We start from the raw sequence: 22,227 nt of genomic DNA, 5'->3' as shown, positions 1-22,227 counted from the left end.
AAATGTCTTTGGCAAAGATAATCCAACTTTTATTTAGCTCCTATATGTCTTTCTCATTTGGCTATGGTGTTCTATGTTACACGTTTATCCTGCTGAAATCTAAACATATTAATATAGGTGTCTCTTTCCCCCCCAACCCAGTCTGGTGTGTCAATCTTTCTCAATTACATAAAAATTCTTAGACTGCTTTCTGAGCAAAATATAGTTAAACCTTAAACTTTAGAGTTTTCTTAGGACAGGTATAATATCCTAGTGAGTTAGTTTTCCAAGGTGTGCATTTACACCCAGAGAAGAGTACTGGGACTCAGATTGCATCTTATTTGAACAGCTACAGAATGATTTCTAAAACAATTGCTAGGATTTGAGGACTTGCCTAAATGTTTAACTTGCGAGTATAAGTCTACACAGAATATTTATAGTGTGGTGATAAATATATAAACTGATATGAGACTCGGGGCAACCAACAACAATCTTTAATTCTGTGGAACTTCAGTGACATTGCTTTTTCTGATCTCTACCATTGTGGAATAAAAGAATATCAACAATTGTATTCCGAAGTGTGGTGTTCAGGCATTTGTAAGATCTAATTAGTTTAATTGCTCCAGAAGTGTATAATAGTTACTGATGCTCAGATAATTGTCTATGATATCCTTTAAACTAGAGAAAATTCTATTGGTGTTCCATACCCCATTACAACTAAGTCATCTTCAGCATAAATTGAAATATGTCATTTAAGAACAGTCAGATGTGATAACAAAATATTTGAGTCACCATTGTAGTATTACATTAGATAGGCCTATGCACCTTGCAACCCACTAAACCAAGTGCATGCCAGCAGTCAGACATTGTGTACTTCAGTGTGTTGGCAACCCTATCCCCTATTCTTGCAACTTGATTGAGCTGCTAATGGGATGTATGTTTACGGCTTGGTGAATCACAAGTTATGCAATTTGCATTGAAAGAACTAAAGTATACAGGACCAGATTCACCACAATCACCTTCTGAGAACTAGCTGACCGTATGTAATGTTAAATATGTTTCGTTATACCTAGAATTAGTATATTGTATCATGGCTGCAGCACTTCTGTGCTTCTTAAGATGCACTGACAAGTTAATAAGTACGGTTGGTAATTTCAGAGTTAACAGTTATAAACCATTACAGATAATTGTGTTTAAAATGAAACCAATTTCCATCCATTAAAAGAAACTGTACAATAGGTGTAACTTTGAAAGGTGTATATCTGAATAAGTATTTACAGCTTGATCTTTCCTTTTGACTGTAATTTGACTGACTTTTTGACTTCTCAAGGCAACATTTGCCTATACATAATACTACTGTAGAACTTAAATCTAGAAAGATGGTCACAAGATCTGAAGGCACTTGAGAACTTAAGATCAAAATCACTTAAGCCTAATCTATGGTTAGTGGACTGATTTAGAAATAACAGCTTAATTATGGTTAGGCTAGTGTCCTAGGCTTATGCACTCCCTCTCATTCTTCTGCTTGTACAACCTGACTTCCTAGTTTGGTCAAACCATGGCCACTACATCCTAATCAGCAGGTTATAGTTGTGCATGCCATCCAAACCAGACCTGGAAGCTGTTTTGAAGTAATTAACTGGTATTTCCAAAATGCCCCTAGCATGTTGAGTAATTGGATTATTACCTCCCATAAAATGTCCTCCATTTTTAGTAACATATCAGTTTTGGTAGACCTTCCGGGAACACATATGTTTGGGTCAGATGTTGCAGCTGTTTGCTTTGTTCTTTGTCCTAACTAGTGACATATAAAGTATTCAGATTTGGCCTCACAGCAAGAAAAATCAGAGTTAAATCTGTGTAGATTTCAAAGGAGGGGGTTCAGTTCTTTGATTTGTATTTTTAATTTTGCCTGTGCTCTATTGTTGGATTTGTTCCTTTATATATGATATTTCTTTCTCGTCATGGCCTTTTGGCTTGTACAATAAAAAAAGGTCGATGACTTGAAGTAGGTTTAAGGTTCTGGTTTGGAGGGCAAGCATGAAGAATCACTTGCTGATCTGAATGTAGCAGCAGATTATAGCTTGTGCATACAATGAAATTGGAGACCAGCTGGTTTTGCATTGTATATGAACTGGCCCCATGACTTTCACTAGTGAAATCTCTGTGAAGTAGTCCACATGAAAAAGTGGGAAATTGCCATATTGAGTTACAAGCTCCATGTGGAGGCTTTTCACACAAGTAACTCCATTGTGGGTGGACTGAGACACTTTAAATGGGCTAGAGCCCAATCTGCAGATTAATCAGTCAGTACTTTGGAATATAACTTTGCTATTTTAAGCTGTTGGATGAATCTTCTTACATTAGACAAAACATTTGATGGTCAGAGTCTTACGATAGATGTAAGGTTGTAGTTGTTTGGGTGCATTTTGCAAGTTCATGCACTTGGCTCTCTTCTGTGTTTGCACTGGCTGAAGAAGTTAAAACGTCCTTCATAGTCCATGTCCTAAATAAACTGTTAAAAAACAACTATTTTGTAAAAAAAAAAAAAAACAACCTACTTTGTATCCCGCTCCTCCCAGTAAAATACTGCTTTGGGGGAGCTTACAGACAATAAAACAGTATAAAAGAATAGAATTCAGTAAAAAAACAAACCAGGATTCAAGTAAAACTAGACTGATAAATTAAAAACCTACTAGAAACAGACTAAAATGCCTTTCCAAATGTTTCTTTAAAACTCTGAGGGAGAGAGCGAGATGAAGCTTGTCCAGGAGGGTATTCCGAAGCTGGGGGGCCACAACCAAAAAGGCCCTATTTCTGGTCCCTGCCAACCAGATATTGGTCAGTGGGGCTGAGAGCAGAGCCTGACAGGTCCATATGGGTGGCTGCAGTCTGATAGATACCCCAGCCCCAAGCCATGTAGGGCTTTCAAGGTCAAAACCAGGACTTTGAATCTAGCCCAGAAGCAAATTGCCAGTGATGCTGCCACAGGATGGATGTAATACTTGAGAAGCAGTTAGCACCCACGAGCATCATGGGCATACACCTGAAGTACCTATAGCCCTGTCTTGGTATCAGAGTTGAGAATAAAGTATATTAAAGAGTAGAAACAATACTTCAGGATATTTTGCAGAATCTTCCCCCAGATTTAGTTAGGAGAAACTAAAATACAGCTCTTCTTAAACTGAAGATGCAGTTTCTTTAATACATCTACTCTCTAGAATACTTTTGGGGGGAATGTAGTCGTCCTCTTATTGATACAGTATGTAGCAATAGAGCTGTTCATAAGAAGAAATTGGTTCTTAGAAAAATGTGTTTTACAAAGTAATAGTAAGGTCAGATATTAAATACTTATAGCCAAACTTATTTTCTTGCTCTGGTGAGTACCTTTTAGGCACCTGACATTAATGTAGCCAGTTTAGGTGATATTCTAGTGCTGTCGGAACCAACAGTACTGGTGTATGTGAAAAAGCTATTTGAGTGAAAGCATGCATGCCTTACTAACTTCATTTACATTTATTATGACCTTTGATCAGATAAACAGATTTTAACTCAAACCTAGATGAAAAGAACATTAAGAGTAAATTTTGATACAGATATATAAGAATACATATATAGAAGCTATTACATAAGGGTAAAACAAGATAAAATGAAACAACCTAAATTAACAATTTCTAACACACCATGTGCAGATCTTAATTGCAGCTGTACAAAATCTGGCTACCTGCTGCAAAACATTGGTGTGAATGTCAGAAAAAAGTAAACTTATGAAAAACTCATCAGAATTATTTGAATATCTAAAAACAAGAAGAATATATCTAAAATGAAAATCACAATTAAAAGAACAGTAGAGGAACACATGGCCAGCTGTCTCAACATCCCCATTCCCACAAGGGCACAATCTTTCCAGATAGGGGACTCTCTTCAACCTACTGTCGATTACCGCAGAAGGCAGCACATCCAGCCAAGCCAATGTCAGGGCTCTTCTATGTATTGGGTATATCAAATTATATAGATATTTGGCCAGTTCTTGTAAATATTTAACAACTCCAAACCTTGCATAGCTTGATGTCCGACTTAGATTAATCTGGTGTTCCATATCAATAATATACTGCTTGGGGATTACCTTGGCTTTATCATAACCCAGAGAGAGCCTTACTAACTTGTGTGTCTGTCCTTATACAATTGTGTATTTTCAAATTAAATGTAATGAAACCCAGTTTCTTTGTAATAGAAACACTCTGCCAGTCTTGGAGCATAATTCAGCTTAAAAGTGATGTACTTGAGAGTTGAAAATTTCCATTGCTTTAGTAGTGTTGCCCCTGCCTACCCCGTGTGTGTAATTACTTCAAGGTATACAGCTAGTTGTATTGGGTAAGCAGAAACCTGTTTTGTAGTGCTGTAAATGAGTGAGAAAGGAGGTGATATTCAATAAATGAGAACAAAGCAACATTGGAGGTGTAATTCTCTGGTTTGTTGTTTGTTTAAAAGAACAATTTTTCCCCAGACTTCCTGACCAACAGTTGATAAAATATTTGCAATGCAATAAATAATAGGCTGGATAACTGCATACTGGCACCAAGACGTTCATAGAAAAAGGCTCACTGGCTTGATTGTTTGGTGTGTCTCTTGAGTGCTCACAGCTCTGTCTCAACTATTGCAGAGTAACATTTCAGACAAGCGAGGCTAGTATATTTAGACAAACTTCAGCAAGTGTATTACTTTGAGTTGATAGAACTCTGAAAATCTTTCAGTTTGGTTTGGGGCTTCACAGTCAAATTTATTTTTAATTTCAAAGAATTGGTTGGGGTTCTTCTCCTCCCCCGCCCCAGCCTCCAGCTGTCTAGAAGCCTAGCAGACCTACCTGTTTCCTCGACCCATTATAAGCAAAGCTCATAACTAAAATTAAAACACTATATTGAGTGCCTTTTTAACTTTCAAGGTAATGTAACATACCCTTCAAAATAGAACCTTTTCTATTTAAAAATTAATTTCACAGGTAGACTTGCTTAAATGTTTCATTCAGCTTGTATGATGCATTGAAAACTTGAGTTCTGCATATAATGGTTGTTGAAAAATGTTGCATAGCAGTTATAATGGAGAACAAATTCTGAAGACCCTTTCCTCCCTGTGCTGGAGCTTCTCATTAATGGATTTTACAGTGAGCATGCTTGAGACAGGACTAGAATTTCTAAGGCTTGCTTCCTGCCGCTGGAGGGCACCTGATCCCAGTTCTGGTCCTTTCTAAACGAGCTTGCAGGACAGAGAAAAAGTTCTGGCTCAAAAAAGATACATGTAAAGTAAAATGCCAGAGAAAAATGTATGATCTACCAGTGGAAAAATTGTGAACGTCTGATCTACTTCTCAGGACTTCAGATCTAACAAGCTTGTCCACTAATATTGTGTGATTGTTTTGAAAGGAACTTGTATCAGTTAGTTGACATACTGCTAATAACATTGCTTATTAAACATACGTGCCGCCTAAACCGACCAACCTGTGTAAGAATTTTTCTTCCTTGTATCACATAAACAAAAATGCTTTTTGTAAGCAATGAAGAATTGCGGATATGGCACAAAGCAGTTCTTCAGGTTAACTCATGTAGCACATTACTGAAACCCATCACATCCATCTAGCAATTTATGTTAATTACTTTCAAATTACTCAGAGTTGCCTTGTAATCTATCTTGAGGCATTTCTATGAAAGATTGTAACAGATAAATTATCTGACTTGCTGCTTAATACTTGTTGAAAGATAACTTGCAAGAAAAAAGTGCTCGAAACATTTAATGACTTAACAGTCTGGTAATTCATAATCCTCACCATGACTGGTTTTAATAAGGAAACTGAAAAAGTTCTTAGACTTAGAGGATAATTACTTGCCAGTTAATGAAATGGCAGGGTAGAGAACAGTCAAATGGGACCAAAAGTGCCCAGAGTGACATCGCTGTAACTGGAGTCTCACTAATTGAAACTGAAATTGAAACCTAAAAGGCTAGCTGTATTTAGCATGGAAATCTACAAGTGTAGAGTACACCAATTTTTTAAAATAGAACAAAACATTGATAGGTTAGGATAAGATTTCGGTGTATTAGTTGTAAAAGCTAATCTGTAGATTTTCTATCCCATATTTTGCCATTCCTAGTAATAGCAGAAAATACCATAGGGTTATATCCAAAAGAAGTTAGTCATGACTAAGCACCATTATTGAAACCAGTGCAACAAGTTAATCATGATTAGCTTAAGTCCCATTATTTTCAGTGGGTTTTGCTCATCATTTAGTTCTTCTTCAATCCATTAAGAGTATAGTATGCATGCTCAGGACTTTTAGAGGAAAACTTGCTATTTCTGAAAATATTTTACTTATTATTATTATTTATTTTGATTTCTATACCGCCCTTCCAAAAATGGCTCAGGGTGGTTTACACAGAGAAATAATAAATAAATAAGATGGCTCCCTGTCTCCAAAGGGCTCACAGTCTAAAAAGAAACACAAGATAGACACCAGCAACAGTCACTATAGGTACTGTGCTGGGAGTGGATAGGGCTAGTTACTCTCCCCCTGCTAAATAAAGAGAATCACCACGTTAAAAGGTGCCTCTTTGCCTAGTTGTAGAATGGACATTTAACTTTCAAAAACCTTAAATATCTCTGACAATCCAGCATGATATAAACTTCTTGCAGCAGGTCAATGCATTTTTTGTGCATAGTTCTGAAATACAAACTGCAGCAAGGAGGATTCTAGAACTGCACTAAAATGCCTGTTTGTTTCACTAGCAAAACGAAAACTTGTAATTCTATTATACAATTAGGGGGAATTTGCTTGTTCTGCTTTATGTAGTCTGCACAATGTGTGCCTTCAATTTTTCTTGACAGAATTCTGAATTTTATCCCACTGATAAAAATTACAATACTTTTTATTACCACTGATTAGAATGGTAGGCATGAAGGTTGAAAATTGCCTGTGGCAATTCTTACTTCCTGTCCAAAGCCCCATTTACTTCTGTCTGAGTGCGTGCACACAATAGTCTGTGGCCACATTAGGCATATCTTTTATGTGCGTGCAGGGGCTCATGCATAGCATTTCTAACTATTTTTCCAAACAGTTTTTTCTTCCTTGTGGCGGCTGCTTTTGAAGCTCCCATGACCTTTGAGATGGACTATGGGAGAAGCTTCTACAAAGCAATCTCTGAATTTGCCACACAGCCCTGTGGATTGGAGCCTTTGGCTTCTTACTACCGTAGGAGTCTAGTGAGTCGCCTAGTGGATGTCTTTTATCTTAAAACTTGCAAATAAGAAGATAATGGACTAAGCCACATTTAGGAGGACAATCTTTAATTAAGATCATTGAGAATTTTGCTTTAATCTCTAATCTCAATTTGCAGAATGCAAAGATCTAGATTGTTAAAGCCCATACGTACAGCTCTTTTCAAAAGGATAGGGAGTTTTTTTCATGACTTCTGTATAGTCCACATATAGGCCATAGTGCACAGGCTTCTAGAGAGGTTCATTTTGCTGTCTATAATTCTGAAATCCTTGAGTATGCTCCTGAAATGTTAATGCTGTAGGCAGGTGTACACTGTCATAAACCCTTGCATGTTGCAAAAAGCAATATGGAAGCTGGCATCTTAATGACCAAATGATTGGGGGTGGGGGCTTGTGAGAATTGCAAGTAACATGTCAATTGCATGTTTTTAAAAAGAGTTCTAAAAATATCTTTTCTGGTCCCCTATTTTGACTTTGCTATTCACTTGCGAAAGATTAATGGGACTGAAAATGCTCTCCCAACTAGCAGGTTAAATTACTTCCTGTATAAATATACTAATATTCTTCTAGTTTGTACTCTCCTGTAATTGCCTTGCCCTAGAATTTCTCAGGGCCATTTCAAACAAGACAAATGCTTTATGTTGTTGCTTGACAATTGCTATTTCTTAAACTTAGTCTATTTTATGTGCATTTGTCACATGTGACAAACTATACAAGGAAATCAAGTTTCCTGGATAGATGTGATTTCTTTGTAGAATATTCATCTTGCATGAAGCAATTCTAGTAAGATGGTTGGCATTCATGTGGAAGAAGCTATTACTTGTGCATAGAATTGAGCTACCAGATGCATAAGCAGGCAGGCATGCAAGCCATATTTCATTTTAACACGATTGGGTGATCCTGATTCTACATAAGACTGACCTGTTAAGAGCTCACTTAAAAAAAAAAAAAGTAGTATGTGCGTCTGCTGAAAAAGAATTCAAAGAACCACACCACCAAGTTCTAAGAACATAAGGAGGATCCTACTGGATCAGACCAAAGGCCCATCTAGTCCATATCCAGTTCTGCATATCCAGGTGGGCTTTGGAGCTTGTATTTCTCAAGCATCAGCAATGCCATATGCCAAAACACTTTTGAAACGAAGAAGATGTTTTAAAAAGCATTTGATACAATATGGAGGTCTGCTGTTGGAAAGAAAAATATCTCACTGGGCATAACTAAAGAAGTTCTTTGGATTCCTGCCCATATAAATATTCGTTTGGAACCAGCTTACGCTGCTGAATTCTTCCAGGGGATACTCTGTGCAAGCTAGCAACCAGGTAGAGATAAGATTGTGGGAATCTGGCTGAGCACAGTAGTGAGTAAGCAGTGATCATGGAGGTGGTTGCTGTTTCATTGCATGGATAGCCTGATTCACATTATCCATTTTCCACAGATACAGAAAACTGAAATTTCCATTTGCTATGTTGTTGGCAGTACAGTATTAGCAGTAACCATTTTAAACATTTTAAGTTTTGCCTTTTTTCAGCTCTGCAAAGAAAGTTGTTAAGAATGCAGGATTTTAGTTTGAATACCTAATTAATTGTATTAACTAACTTTCCTTTTATAGATGTGCCCTCAAGGTCACTTATTTAAGGAACTAAAGTATAGAATTATATATTATCCTGCTGGTATAAGTGTGAAAACATTTCCTTTCATTGTCTTGTAGATTAACGCTTTCATTATGTCCTCTTAACATTCTCGCTTTGTTCATTAGCTAGCATTGAGTAAGTCTGTACACAACCAGTTCATTTCTGGAAACTTGGCAGTACCATAAAGACTACTTCCCTGGTGTGTGAGAAGAAAATGTAGACCATGTTGAATATGGCTAGGTTCTTGTTTGAGGAGGCTTTGATTTTTCTAAGATAATAGAAGTATCTTCAGTCAGTAAAAGGTCCAAAATACTTTGGTTTCTGTTTTGAATACTGTATCCACCAAAATCTGGTATTAAAAATATTAATTTGGAAAACTTGACAATGTAATATCTAGACATAATTTTAACTTCAACCTTGCCCCCACTTTAAAAGTTGGCAATAGGGAGTGTTTTTCATTAAGATGCTCTAAAATGAAAACTGCAATGAAACCTCTCTATTTTCTGTTTTTAGAACTGAGCTCTCCATAGACAAATAAGTAATATAATACAGTCTTTCTTCATCCCTCTGTAAATCAGCATAACCAACTGCGTTCTTATTGACTGGATTTTTTTTTCCAGGTGGGTTAATTGAGGGACACTTGAGTGATTAAAACTTCATCATTTATTCTGCCAAAGACTTTTAAAATAGATTGTGTTTGTTTTTTTTACCTTGATTGGGTTGAATACAAGCATTATCTGAAAACAAGGACATGGAACAAACTTCATTTGACAACTTCTGGGGAGTTAATAGTGGGAGTTCTCTTAGTATGGTAATTGTGATACAGCAACTGACTGTTTCAGAACAGCATACCATGTTTCTGAATATCTTAATTTCTATATAATGTACAAGCACACTTATTTTGCAAATAATGTCAGCTCCCACTCTAGATGGAGCACAGAATACATGTTTTGCTCCAGACCTACACACATTGAGAGGCTCCTCTGTAGGATATGGGGTGTGCATATGAGGTGTACATATTTTGATACAGTATTTTCTTATTTTGTTCAGCATTTACAGCCGAACAATACCAGCAACATCAACAGCAACTGGCACTTATGCAGAAACAGCAGCTTGCACAAATTCATCAACAGCAAGCAAATAGTAATTCTTCTGCGAACGCTTCACAGGTGAGGGAGTTGTCTGTATTATGATTTATCCCTCATTTTTCCCACCAGGGTTCATCTCTAATTCTCAGCTGTTGCCATAGCGCCTAGCAACTAATCAACAGGAAAGTGGCTTTCGCTCGCATCTACAACTTAGCCATACTCTAAAGTGTTTAGAAGGGACACTTCAGGTGAGTATAGTAGGCATTGCCTCTGCTCCCTTCTAACAGAAAAGAGGTGACTCAGTATTTAAAGACATGGGTGTACATGTTCCCAAGAACTCCCGATGATATCATTAACTGAGACTGCATGTACTCTTTGACTTCTCCCGTTTGAAATTCAAACTTTAACCCTTAAATAATGGAAGTTATTTACCTAGACACTGTCAAGTCTCTGGACATTAACACTAATTGCTAATAAACCTAATGAGGCTTAGGAGTTCTGGATAGGATATATTATGCTTTATTGAGCTTCATACATGCCCAACAGTAGGATATTCTGTGCTGTTTCCAGAGATGCTGTGCAGTCTCAATTGCCAACCCAGGCTCACACTTGCTGATTCTGAAAACACCAGACTTGGTCTTTTAAACTGATTAAATTTGTAATGCACGCTCAATGCTAGCCTCTAAGCTCTTATGCTTAAGGGATTAGTGAGGCTTAAACAAGACTTGTAATGTGCAGGCTCCAGAATTGTGGGATACTCACCTACTAGGGCTGGGGTAGACAACCTTGACTCTCAAGCTGCTCTTAAATTATAGCTCTCATTCTCTCTAGCCATAACTTATTTTGGCTGGGGATGATGGGAGTTGTAGTTCAACACAGCTGGAGAGCCAAGGTTGCCTATCCTTGTGCAAGAGTTTCAGAGAGCTTGCATGTGTTTTGGGGTGTGGTGTTTTTTGGCAAGAGAATGAAGACTTGTTTAGGTGTGCTTTTGGAGAATAAATGGAAGGCTTGTGTTTTTGTTTTGGAGGTTTTGTGTTTTGTAAAATTGGTAGCTTTTGCTCTGTTCTTTGATTTTTATATTATGCCTTGTGTTTGTATCTGTCTGCTCTAACTGTCGTGATGTTTAGCATCTACATTTTTTCTTTATATAAGCTGCTTTAAACTGTTAGAAGGCAGTCTAGAAATATTGTTAGTAATAAACTACAGTAGTCTCTGCTTTTATAGCTTGCTGTGTTATCACTTTTAAAACCCCAGTCTGTTTGATTTTGTGTATTTCAAGGGTTTTATTTCCAAGACGTTGGATTCTGTTAGTGCTCAATTTGCTGCTTCAGCATTGGTTACATCGGAACAGCTCATGGGATTCAAAATGAAGGATGAGGTTGTGCTTGGAATTGGGGTGAATGGCATCCTTCAAGCCTCAGGTAAGAAATGGTAAAGATTGTCTTGTCTTGGTCTTGTATCTAAGTCAGTAATACAGGGGTTCTCAAATTAAATGTAATTGTGCTCTTTATTCCACAGGAGTATATAAGGGCTTACACCTCAGTAGTACGACACCTACAGCACTTGTACATACAAGCTCATCATCAACAGCAGGTTCAGCCTTGTTACAGCCTTCAAGTATAACACAGACTTCAAGTTCCCACAGTGCACTGAGTCACCAAGTAACTGCTGCCAATTCTGCAACAACTCAGGTTCTGTTTGGGAACAACATTAGATTAACACCCTCATCAGTTGCCACTGCAAACTCTATTACTACGCTCAATGCACGACACATACCTAGGACTCTAAGTGCTGTTCCATCATCTGCCTTAAAGCTGGCTGCAGCAAACTGTCAGGTGCCCAAGGTGCCAGCTTCATCCTCCGTGGACACAGCACCAAGGTAAGCCTTTGTATTAGAATTCAAGCTGCTGAGGAGATTTTTCTGACCTCATCATTTCACCACTGAAAAATAAGAGGAGAGCTGGTCTTGTGGTAGCAAGCATGACTTGTCCCCTTAGTTAAGCAGGGTCTGCCCTGGTTGCATATGAATGGGAGACTAGAAGTGTGAGCACTTTAAGATATTCTCCTGAGGGGATGGAGCTGCTCTGGGATGAGCAGAAGGTTTCAGGTTTGCTCCGTGGCTTCTCCAAGATAGGGCTGAGAGAGATTCCTGCCTGCAACCTTGGAGAAGGCGCTGCCAGTCTGTGAAGACAATACTGAGCTAGATAGACCAATGGTCTGACTCAGTATATGGCAGCATTCTATGTTCCTAAACCCTGTAGTGCTTGCAAGTCAGACAAGAAATCATCTCTGTAATGTGCATGTGTCAAATTGACATGGAAATATTCATAAATTTGGATTTGAAGGACCACACTCGTATCTTTGGCTGATTATGGTAGGATGCAAACTTTTAATTAGAAGTCTTGAACAATGAAGCTTTGTTTCACAGTATAAATTACACTCAAGTAGGTGGATTTGAGGGAATTGTATTCTGTGGCACTACAGTTCTACATGCAGTTACAGAGAAGCTGCCTTATAATAAGTCAAACCATTGGTTCATCTAGCTCAGCACTGCCTGCACTGGCAGCGGTTCTCGAGGACTTGAGCAGGAGCCTCCGGGTCTGGCCTGAAGATGCCCGGTGTTGAACCTGGAACCCTCTGCATGCAAAGCAGATGCTTTACCACTGAACTGTGGCCCCATGTTTTGAAGACAAGCATCATAACTGGAACCTCTCCACTTACTTAGAAGTAAATCCCAACCAAAGAGCTGTGATAGATTCGGTCTCCCGCCCTCCCCGCCACCCGATTGCCATACCACAAACTACTGCTTGCAATGCCCCTTGGTTCTGAAAGTCAGTGGGGTGGGGGCACTTCTGTTCAGAAAGAGACATAAAACCAAAGTGTACTTAATTCACTACTATTTCAAATCCTCTATCCCTTTCTCTTGTTTACTTTGAAATCTAACTGTTCCTGAAGGGTTATATGGATTCAAAAGAACCCTTTTATTTTTCATGTTTCTGATACCTCATCCCAAATGGTACACATTAAATGCATTTGACTAATTGAACACTTCTGGTTCTATTGTACAGTACTGTAAACATTTTTTTACTCTTAAAATATTCTTTTCCTTACGTTCCTGTAATCATAACTATTCTGTAATAATACCTTTCTCTTTGAAACCTTCACAATAGTACATGTGTAACGTAATCAAAGGAAATTAAAATGGCATAGTCATATTGAAGGATCACTTTTACAGTTCTTTTTTGTTGCTTTTGAATGAAGGCATTTGACAGTTTGATTTAGGTCTCCTGTTGTACTTGGATATTTATGAGTGTGTTTTCTCTCTTTTTATTTCACAGGGAAAACCATGAGACAGAAAAGCCAGCACTGAACAATATAGCAGACAATACAGTAGCAATGGAGGTTACGTAGTTTCCATAGTAATGGAACTGCAGCCTTTGGGAACTTGTTTAGGTGCTATGCATCAGTAGCAATTTGAATGCAAGGGATGATGGAATGCAGCATATTGCGTTTCCATGGCAGCTGTGGGGACTTGACAGCAATGCACATCTCTCATGCTTTGGTTTTTCTTTTCTTACTGTTAATAGGAAAGAATCCACATCTGTAAATTAAGAATACAGCAATTATCTGTACAGTACTGCATATTTGTAATACCCTTGTATATATGTTACTTGAATACAGAACTGTTCATTTGTGATGCTTTGCACTTGGGGCTGGGGGGAGGGGAGGGAGGGAAAATTGCAACAAAGTAAGAGTGTGAGAAGTGAGATTGTATAGAGATGAAGTGTCATCACATCATGTGCATGGTGCGGAACCTGCTGTTTTATCTATTTATTGTGCCGTGTTTACAGTTTTTTGTACACTGTACCTTCATTGGTTCCTGTGCTGTAGTAAATGTGTTAGGTAGCTGTGGACTCCTTGGTATTTTGTAAATGGTATTAACATAACTTGGTTCCCCCTCTGGGTCCTTGAGTTTTCTGTGTATCATGTGAAAAATGGTGACATACATACAGAATTTTTTTTTAAGGCATCAGTTTAAAAATGGGGAATGTACTATTCAATGGGATCTTCCTGTTCTAATAAGGCAAGTAACAAGCTAAAAATGAAGTCTCATGGATTCTACCAACTGACTCGCTCACAAACATGTGTGCAGTTTCTGGTACTTAAAGCACTAAAGTTATGTTGCTGCTCTTCATACAGCCCCCTCTGTTGTCCCATTTCCTTGCACACCAAAAAAGTTGGTGTCAAATCAAGTATGCAAATGGAGTCCTTACAACTGGAGTTTTTATGTTGTCTTGCCCTTCTTTTGATCACAAATTATATTTTTTTATTGTATAATTGTTAAAGACTTCATTCTTTACTTGTTCTTAAGAAAAAGGCTATAAGGGAGAAGAATGCAGTAATTGCTGTACGTGTATCATCATTCCAGTTTCTGAAAACAGCCAGCTTTTTTTCCTTTTAAAATTCTCCAGAAGGCTGCAAGGCCAGAACCACAACTGTTGGGTGCCTTCCTTTGGAAATATTTGCCCTCTCTTCTGTGAAGAGAATGGTACTTAAGACTCTACTAGTGCTTTGTCAGTACCGAAGCCTGAATGCCCACTCCAATGGCGTACATTATCCTTAAGGTTTTTAATCCCACCTGGAAAATTGTGACAGAACTCTCACAAAATAAACCCAGGGCATTACATGTTGACAGAAAAATGTGTGGTGTGTTTATTACTCACTCGCGTGTTATCCTGCTTTCTTGGACCACAGGTCCCCAAAACAGTGCATTTTTCTTATCTATAATACACAATTTTAAAAAAAATAAAAATCAAATTAAACAATTTGAAATTGGGAGATGGCATTAGCTCTTATTCTAGCAGCTTGTACAATTTCTTCAAGGTAATCAGAAATTAGGAAGAGCCTGGCCTAACAGATAAAACCGAGGCCTGCTACAGATTTATTACATAAGCTCCTAAAACAAGCAGCGCTGCACAATATAAAACATAGAATAAAACTGTTCTGCCTTCAGGATTACAATGTAAATGAACAGGCATGCAAGGAAATAAAGGTGCTTCTATTTTTGGTTTTAAATTTATATACATTTAAAACCCAAAAATACAGGGCTAAAGAAATAAAAATCCGTAGTTAACATGGCAGCAGTTTACACTAAAAACTATTTCCAACAATTATACCTTACAGAAATATCCATTCTTAATATGCTAGGCTACGTACTCTAAATTGTGCATTTCTACAGCCATGCAACCTAGTAGAGTTGTCACCTGAGAAAACATAACTGCTTAAGCTACTGAATTTGCATATGGGTGGAAACATTTCCAAAGCAAGAAGCATATTTATTTCTAGATGTATGCCTCAACATGTGCCAACTTAGAAGAAACATTGCCAGACATTGCTTGCCATCCACAGTTTATAAATAACTTTTATATTATAAAAGTAATATAAATTTATAATATAAAAGTAATATAAAATTATAAATTACTTTTTTTAAAAAAACACTACCTGATAAGTCAAGGACCTCTTTTTTTCCTTTTCCCCTCAGTCAACTAATACTTTTAATCTAGTGGATTAATCATTATATCCCTACCAATAAATCCACAAAGATTGCTAGTCTGTAAACATGTTTACTAGTCTATGCAGTCATACCAAAGTGATCTATGCCCACACACAGCTACTTTGGAACATTCTAGAACATGCCCTTTAGTGGGAGAAGTGAGCACCAGTTCCTTGACTAAAGCCTCTTCACTTCTCCCTCTAAAGGGCAGCCTCCCCACCTACAAAGAAGCACTTTCTTGCTCAGTTCTGTTCTAACTGCTCTGTGATCAGTTGTTCCGGAGAACACTGCATCACTGGCCTAAAAAGAAGCAAACTTTTTTTGTTTGGTTTTGAAGCTTCCATGCCTGCCCACTAAGTGGCAGTTCTTAGCACCAAGCAATCAGGCAAGTGACTACAAGCCTGCAGTATGGTGGGGCGGGAAGCAAAGTTTAGAAGACATTGACAAGGCATTAGGTGCAATTTCATTTGTTGTCAAAAACTTCAGCAAATGCCACCTGCATTTCTTACAATCTAATCTTTATCACTACAAAGGCTATGGTATTGTATTCTTTTTTACAGTACTGCAAATTGTAGTGTGGCTAAAATCATTCAATAAAGTGGTCTTTGATGGTATTTGTTTTTGTCCACACTTCCCGTTAAGAGTGTTGGACTAGGACCGGGAAGACCTGAGTTTGAATCCCCATTCAACTATGAAACTCACTGGGTGACTCCTGGGCCAGTCATGTATCTCTCAGCCTAACCTACCTCACAGGGTTGTGGGTAGGGGATCATGTGGCTTCCCCATTGTCTTGGATGGACCACTACCTGGTTAAGGTTGGTTTCACAGCCACAACCCAGCCCTGTAGGGGTGGAGGACCTATTAAGATGATCCGCCTGAGACGGCTGCTGGACCCAGTAGAATTCCAAAAAGCCTTGGAGGATTTTAATGTTGCTGCTGTCAGTGGTTCTGTTGATGTCCTGGTGGGAACCTGGAATAGGGAACTCACCAGGACGGTAGACACAATCTCTCCTAAGCATCCCTTCTGACCTGCTTTAAAAGTCGTCCCTTGGAATACAGAGGAGTTGCAGGGTCTGAAGCAGCAAGGTAGGCGACTGGAACGCGAGTGGAGGACTGCTCAAAATTGACAAGACAGCATAGGACCCATTTGAAGGTTTATGCGGAAGCGGTATGTGCAGCAAAAAAACAAATTCTGTTCTGCATGCATTTCTTCTGCAGGTTCGCATTCTTCAGAGTTGTCCCAGGTGGTGAGGAGTTTGATTCAGGCTCCTTCCATTTCGAACCAGTCCCCGGAGACTATGTTCTGCTGTGATGCTTTTAATGGGTTCTTTGTGGACAAAATCTTTTATTCAGGATGACTTGGACTCCACTCTTTTTGCAGAGTCTATTAAGGTGGTGTCCATCAATCTCTCTTGCAGTATTAGATTGGATCAGTTTCAATCTGTGATGCCTGAGGATGTGGACAAGCTGCTTGGGGCAATGCAGCCTGCTATTTGTTCTCTAGATCCTTGCCCGACTTGGCTGCTCTATCTAGCAGGGAAATTGTTGGAGATGGCCTAGTTAATATCATTAACTCATCACTGAAGGGAGGGTAAGATGTCTCCTTATTTGAAGGCGGCAGTGATTAGAACAATTCTTAAGAAGCCTTCCCTAGATGCCTCAGTGATAGTTAGTTATAGGTTGGTCTCCAATTTCTCATGATTGGGCAAGGTGAATGAGAGTATGGTGGCTAACCAGCTCCAGGCAGTTTTGGAAGAAACCAATTATCTAGACCCATTTCAAATTGGCTGTAGAGCAGGCTATGGGGTTCAGTTGGCCTTGGTCAGCCTGATGGATGACCTTTACCAGGGAATCGACAGTGTGACTCTGTTGGTTCTTTTGAATCTCTCAGTGGCATCAACAAGGAGCATAGGTCCGGGAGCCAGGGAAATCTAAAAATGGACCAGAATCTCACAGCTTAGCAGCAGGAATGCTGTGTAGATCGGGTTAGGAAAAGGGCCAGTCTGGAGATGAAAGGTAAAGCAGGAGCAAGAGTCGAGGCAGGGTAAAATGGAGGTGCTTGTGTCAAGATATAGGAAAAAGATGGTGGATACAAGGAAAAACCACCTGGTGAATCTGAGGTAAGGACACGAGTGACACAGGAGACACAAAAAACACACATTACATAGGAACATAAGAAACTGCCATATACTGAGTCAGACCATTGGTCTCTCTAGCTCAGTATTGTCTTCACAGACTGGCAGCGCCTTCTCCAAGGTTGCAGGAAGGAATCTCTCTCAGCCCTATCTTGGAGAAGCCAGGGAGGGAACTTGAAACCTTCTGCTCTTCCCAGAGCGGTTTCATCCCCTGAGGGGAATATCTTGCAGTGCTCACACATCAAGTCTCCCATTCATATGCAACCAGGGCAGACCCTGCTTAGCTATGGGGACAAGTCATGCTTGCTACCACAAGACCAGCTCTCCTCTTTATCTTGATCTCTTATAGGAAAACTAGTATTATTAAACCCGTTATAATAACGGGCGCTAGCCTTTTTTGGTTCCCCTTTAAGTGTTGTGTGTGTGTGTGTGTGTGTGTGTGTGTGTGTGTGTGTGTGTGTGTGTTACCTGTCTGTTTCTTTCTCTTTTTCTCTTTGTCTCCCCCCCCTTTTTTCTTTTTTCTTTCCTCTCTCCCTTGTTCTTTTGTTGTTGTTGTTGTTTTGCTCTTCCTTTTCCCTTATTTCGTTCTTACAGTTGGGCAAACCATAAGCATATTTTGCGAAGAAGAGAGGAGCTCGCGAACAGAGCTCCTCTCTCTGCAAAGCCTCTTCCCGAACTGGTGCTTTGGGCGCAAAGGACGCCTATTGCGTCCTTTGCGTCCATAGCGGCAGTTTGGGCAGTGGCTTTGCACAGAGAGGAGGTCTGTTCGCGAGCTCCTCTCTTCTTCGCAAAATATGCTTTTAGTTTGCCCGACTGTCGCGGGCTGGATCGGGTAAGGAGGGCTTGGGTAGCTGGGAGGGCGGGGCCCCTAATCATTTGGGGGGAGGTGCAGGGAAGGAGAAATCGGGCAGCTGGGAGGGTGGGAGAGCGGTCGGCGGCTGCGGCCGTGGCGGGAAACATTTGGGGCAAGGGCAAGGGCAATTTTGGGGCCGGGCAAGGGCCCCAAAGTCTCCGAGCTGCCCGTCCTTGGTGGCACCACCAGGCCTCGGCGGCGGCTCCACCGCCACCTCGGCTGGCTTCCCCCGCCGCCTCTTCCTCCCGCCCGGCTTCGGCGGCGCGGCCAGGCCTTGGCCATGGCTCCACCGCCGCCTCAGGCGCGCCGCGTCCAATGGCTGAGGCGGCGGCTTTGCCGCCGCCTCGGCCAGTTTTCCCCGCCGCCTCTTTCCCGGCTTTGTGGGGCTTCATCGGCTTCTTCGGGGCGGCCGCTTCTGGCCGCCCAACGTGGCCACCGTGTGCTGGCAGTCGTGTCTCCCTCGGTCTGTTCTGAGCATGCACTTCGCGCATGCCCAGAACAGCCCAGGGAGGCACAGACACACGCTTGTGTCCGTCCACAGACAGACACCAAGGGTTTTATTATAGAGGATTCTTGCCTGAGGGCAGTATGCTGATCGCACCTTGCAAAGGTGGGCAATAGGGACAAAGTACAGGACGCAACATTATTCTGTTAAAAAGTGAGGAGTAGACTTCTGCTTGGACAAAAGATGGGGAAGGTCCTAGTGTAGGAAGAAGCAAAATGGACACAATGATTATCTCTTGAGTCTAAAAATATCTGGGGGTGGCTAAGATGTAAACAAGCTAGCTTCCTTCACCTTGAGCCAGCCATTAACGTTAACAAAGGAGATGACCTGTTACTTTCTTATCACTTCCTGGGGAGGTGTTATCTTGACCTGATCCACTGTACCAACACAGGGAGAATACTTCGCTTATTCCTTAAAGAATAGCTCGATTAGATTATGTCTACTCCAGCTTCCCACCTGTGAGTAATTGGGGGTTGACAGCGCAGGGAAGTCCTCCTGCAGTCCTGTGCTTTGAACTTGACCTGAGAGTTCCTTCTCCCAGGCTATGTGCCAAAGTGACATGCCCTTTGAGTTAGCTACAGACAAAACAAAATGGAGATTTCACAGTCCCATAAGAGCCCAAGTGCAAGCAGTGGTAACTACAGGTGTATAGTTCCAAATATAGAGAGGGATGCTCCGTGGGGGACCCCTAAACAGGCTCTCTTTGTAACACACTTCAGAAGTCAGGTCAACTGTTGCCTTGTGGTTGCCCCCTTCAACTCAATTGGTAGACTTGGCCTCCATACTTTTTCTTTTAAAAAAAGTGGGGGTGGGGAGTTGAAAATATGGTAAGCCTATGCATTGCTATCCAGTCAGAAGTTTGCCATTACTCTGTCATGGAATTTATTTGTTGTTGTTTTTACCACAGGAGCCAGCATACTCTGTTCTCAAATGTCAAATTCATGCATTGCAAAACAGAACTTGGGAATTACTGCATTCCCTGCTCCCAGCTTCAAAGTTGCTTTACCTTTTGCACAATATGTATTCTGTTCACATATGGTAAGTGCTGTTGATGAATTAAGCTGCAGCAGATGTTAAACGATGTTTTTGTGGAACTGGAGGATTCAATGAACAAGGTCAGCATTTCAGCATTCCCTAATTACAATTATTGCACAAACACCGGGCACTCAGCCACACTAATCACAACTATTTTGATTTTATTTTCTGTAAACACTTTCTTCCTCGGCTAACACAGCATGAGATTATCTCACTGTAACAAAAAGCACAATAGTCAAAACAGGTGGAAATTACAGCCGTGCTCTGCACCGCATAGCAATAATGCTGGGTTTCCTCATTTTTGTAAACACTGTTGTGCTGAAGAAACAGTGGGATAAAAATAGTTACTTTAATATGTATTTACATTTGTCATAAATCAATATACTTAAGGGACGTTTATCAGATTGCCTAATCTTTTAAGTTTAAGTTGGCATCAGGCCTCTGGGCACATGGCTCATTAAGAGTTTATAATGGCTTGGAGCCAATATACATGCTCATTGCAAGTCTCATTCATTTCATATTTTCCTGTGTGATTTTCTTTGTGCTATAGGATTCTTCCCATAGCTTCTGAGACCTGTACTTAGGGTGGTAATTCCCAAAGTGTGGACTGCAGTGCACTAGAGTGCCATAAGAGAACAAATAAAAATAATGCTTAGAATGTGTACAGTGTTTCAAATACTTAAAACACTCCCCATGCATTACCTTGTAATCCTTATAACAACCCTGTAAGGTGGGTCAGTATTATTACCCCCATATTTGTGGACAGGGGATCTGAGGCTGAAAGGGAGCGGGTTGCCTAAGGCCACCGAGTGAGTTTGTGGTCGTGGCAAGATTTGAACAGCAGACTTCCTGATGCATAGCTCAATCTCTTCGCCACTGCTCTGTAGCTATGCTTAGGAACGTAGCCAGACCACTGGTTCATCTAGCTTAGTATTGACTACCCAGACTGGCAGTGGCTTCTCCAAAGCTGCAGGCAGGAGTCTCTCTCAGCCCTATATTGGAGATTCCTGGGAGAGATCTTGGAACCTTCTGCATGCAAGCATGCAGGTGCTCCTCCCAGAGTGGCCCCATCCCATGAGGGGAAAATCTTACAGTGCTCGCATGTAGTCTCCCATTCAAATACAAACCAGGGCAGACCCTGCTTAGCAAAGGGGACAATTCATGCTTGGTAGCACAAGACTAGCTCTCTTCCCTATAGCTCTAAATTTGCTCCTGTGTCTGGTGTTAGATGTGGGGGCGTGTCAGGGGCCGCTCTCACAGCCCCTGATTGGTGGTGGCCTGGGTTCTTTGAACCTGTTTGCCCAATGGTGGCTCCGCCCCTGCCTGGGTGATGTGGTCGCATCGCGTCTCTGTGCTGCTGGTCTGTGCTGCACCGGGCGGCCGAGTGTGGCTGTGACTTGCGCTGGGCAGCCAAGCATGACCTCTACTTTAGAGTCAGAGGGGAGAGTGGGAAAGAAATATGTGGGATGGGAATATGTCAAGTTGTGTGTTGAAAGCTTTCTGCTAAAGCATATTTGCATAAATATACCTGTTTTATAATCTTACATTCTTGTGAGCTCAGTTGCTGTTTGTGCCCTCAAGAACCCACATGTTAAAAATACTCTGTGTGTGTGTGTGTGTGTGTGTGTGTGTGTGTGTGTAGGGGATGATGCTTAACTTGCAGTGGCGGGGAGGCTTCAAAGGCCTTTAAGTCCAGGCTCCAAAATGACCTAGGTGCACCTCTGACTACAACTCTCATCATCACCCGTCACAGTGCTCTAGCCAGGAATGATGGGAGCTGTATGCCAACATCTGCAGGAGGCTGCAGTTTGAGACCCCTGGTTTAAAGTCTCCAAAAAATAAAGTCATACTTGTTGATTTGCTTGAAGTTTCCTTCAAAAAAAATTGAGATTGCTCTGAACAGGCTCTCCAGAACTGTCTTGGACAGAACAACCTATTCCTCGATCTCTCCCAGTTTTAAATGACCCCTTTAGGCAATAGGACAATCATCTTGTTCCTGGAACAATGCTGGGGCGACATTAAAGATGGTCTCCACATCTCATTTAAGTTAAATTATTTTTAAATTGTTTTAAGCCATTTTATTTTGCTTTTAGTTTTTATCACCTACTCATTTTAATTGATTGTGTTGGTGTTTTATTTGTTGTGAACTACTCAGAGATGACAGATGGGGCAGTTTAGAAATA

The 22,227-nt window shown here is 40.5% G+C and overlaps 1 protein-coding gene across 7 annotated transcripts in view; it reads left to right on the top strand.

Annotated features, from left to right (window-relative positions):
- Positions 1-14,663, top strand: part of EPC1 (enhancer of polycomb homolog 1) — a 67,491-nt gene extending 52,828 nt beyond the window's left edge. For 6 of the 7 annotated variants that reach the window (XM_053260632.1, XM_053260635.1, XM_053260634.1 and 3 more), the window contains 4 exons: positions 9,925-10,043; positions 11,242-11,383; positions 11,481-11,841; positions 13,301-14,663. In XM_053260632.1, coding sequence (XP_053116607.1) covers positions 9,925-10,043; positions 11,242-11,383; positions 11,481-11,841; positions 13,301-13,373 — 695 coding nt within the window. In that variant the 3' untranslated portion in view covers positions 13,374-14,663. Of the gene's footprint in view, positions 1-9,924; positions 10,044-10,123; positions 10,211-11,241; positions 11,384-11,480; positions 11,842-13,300 lie in introns of all 7 variants that reach the window. The other variant, XM_053260636.1, reaches the window with a different exon arrangement.
- Positions 14,664-22,227: the final 7,564 nt, after the last annotated feature.

The sequence above is a fragment of the Hemicordylus capensis genome, chromosome 6, assembly GCF_027244095.1.
Source record: "Hemicordylus capensis ecotype Gifberg chromosome 6, rHemCap1.1.pri, whole genome shotgun sequence".
Classification (NCBI taxonomy): domain Eukaryota; kingdom Metazoa; phylum Chordata; class Lepidosauria; order Squamata; family Cordylidae; genus Hemicordylus; species Hemicordylus capensis.
Note: the sequence above shows the minus strand (reverse complement) of the source record. Positions and strands in the feature narration are given on the sequence as shown.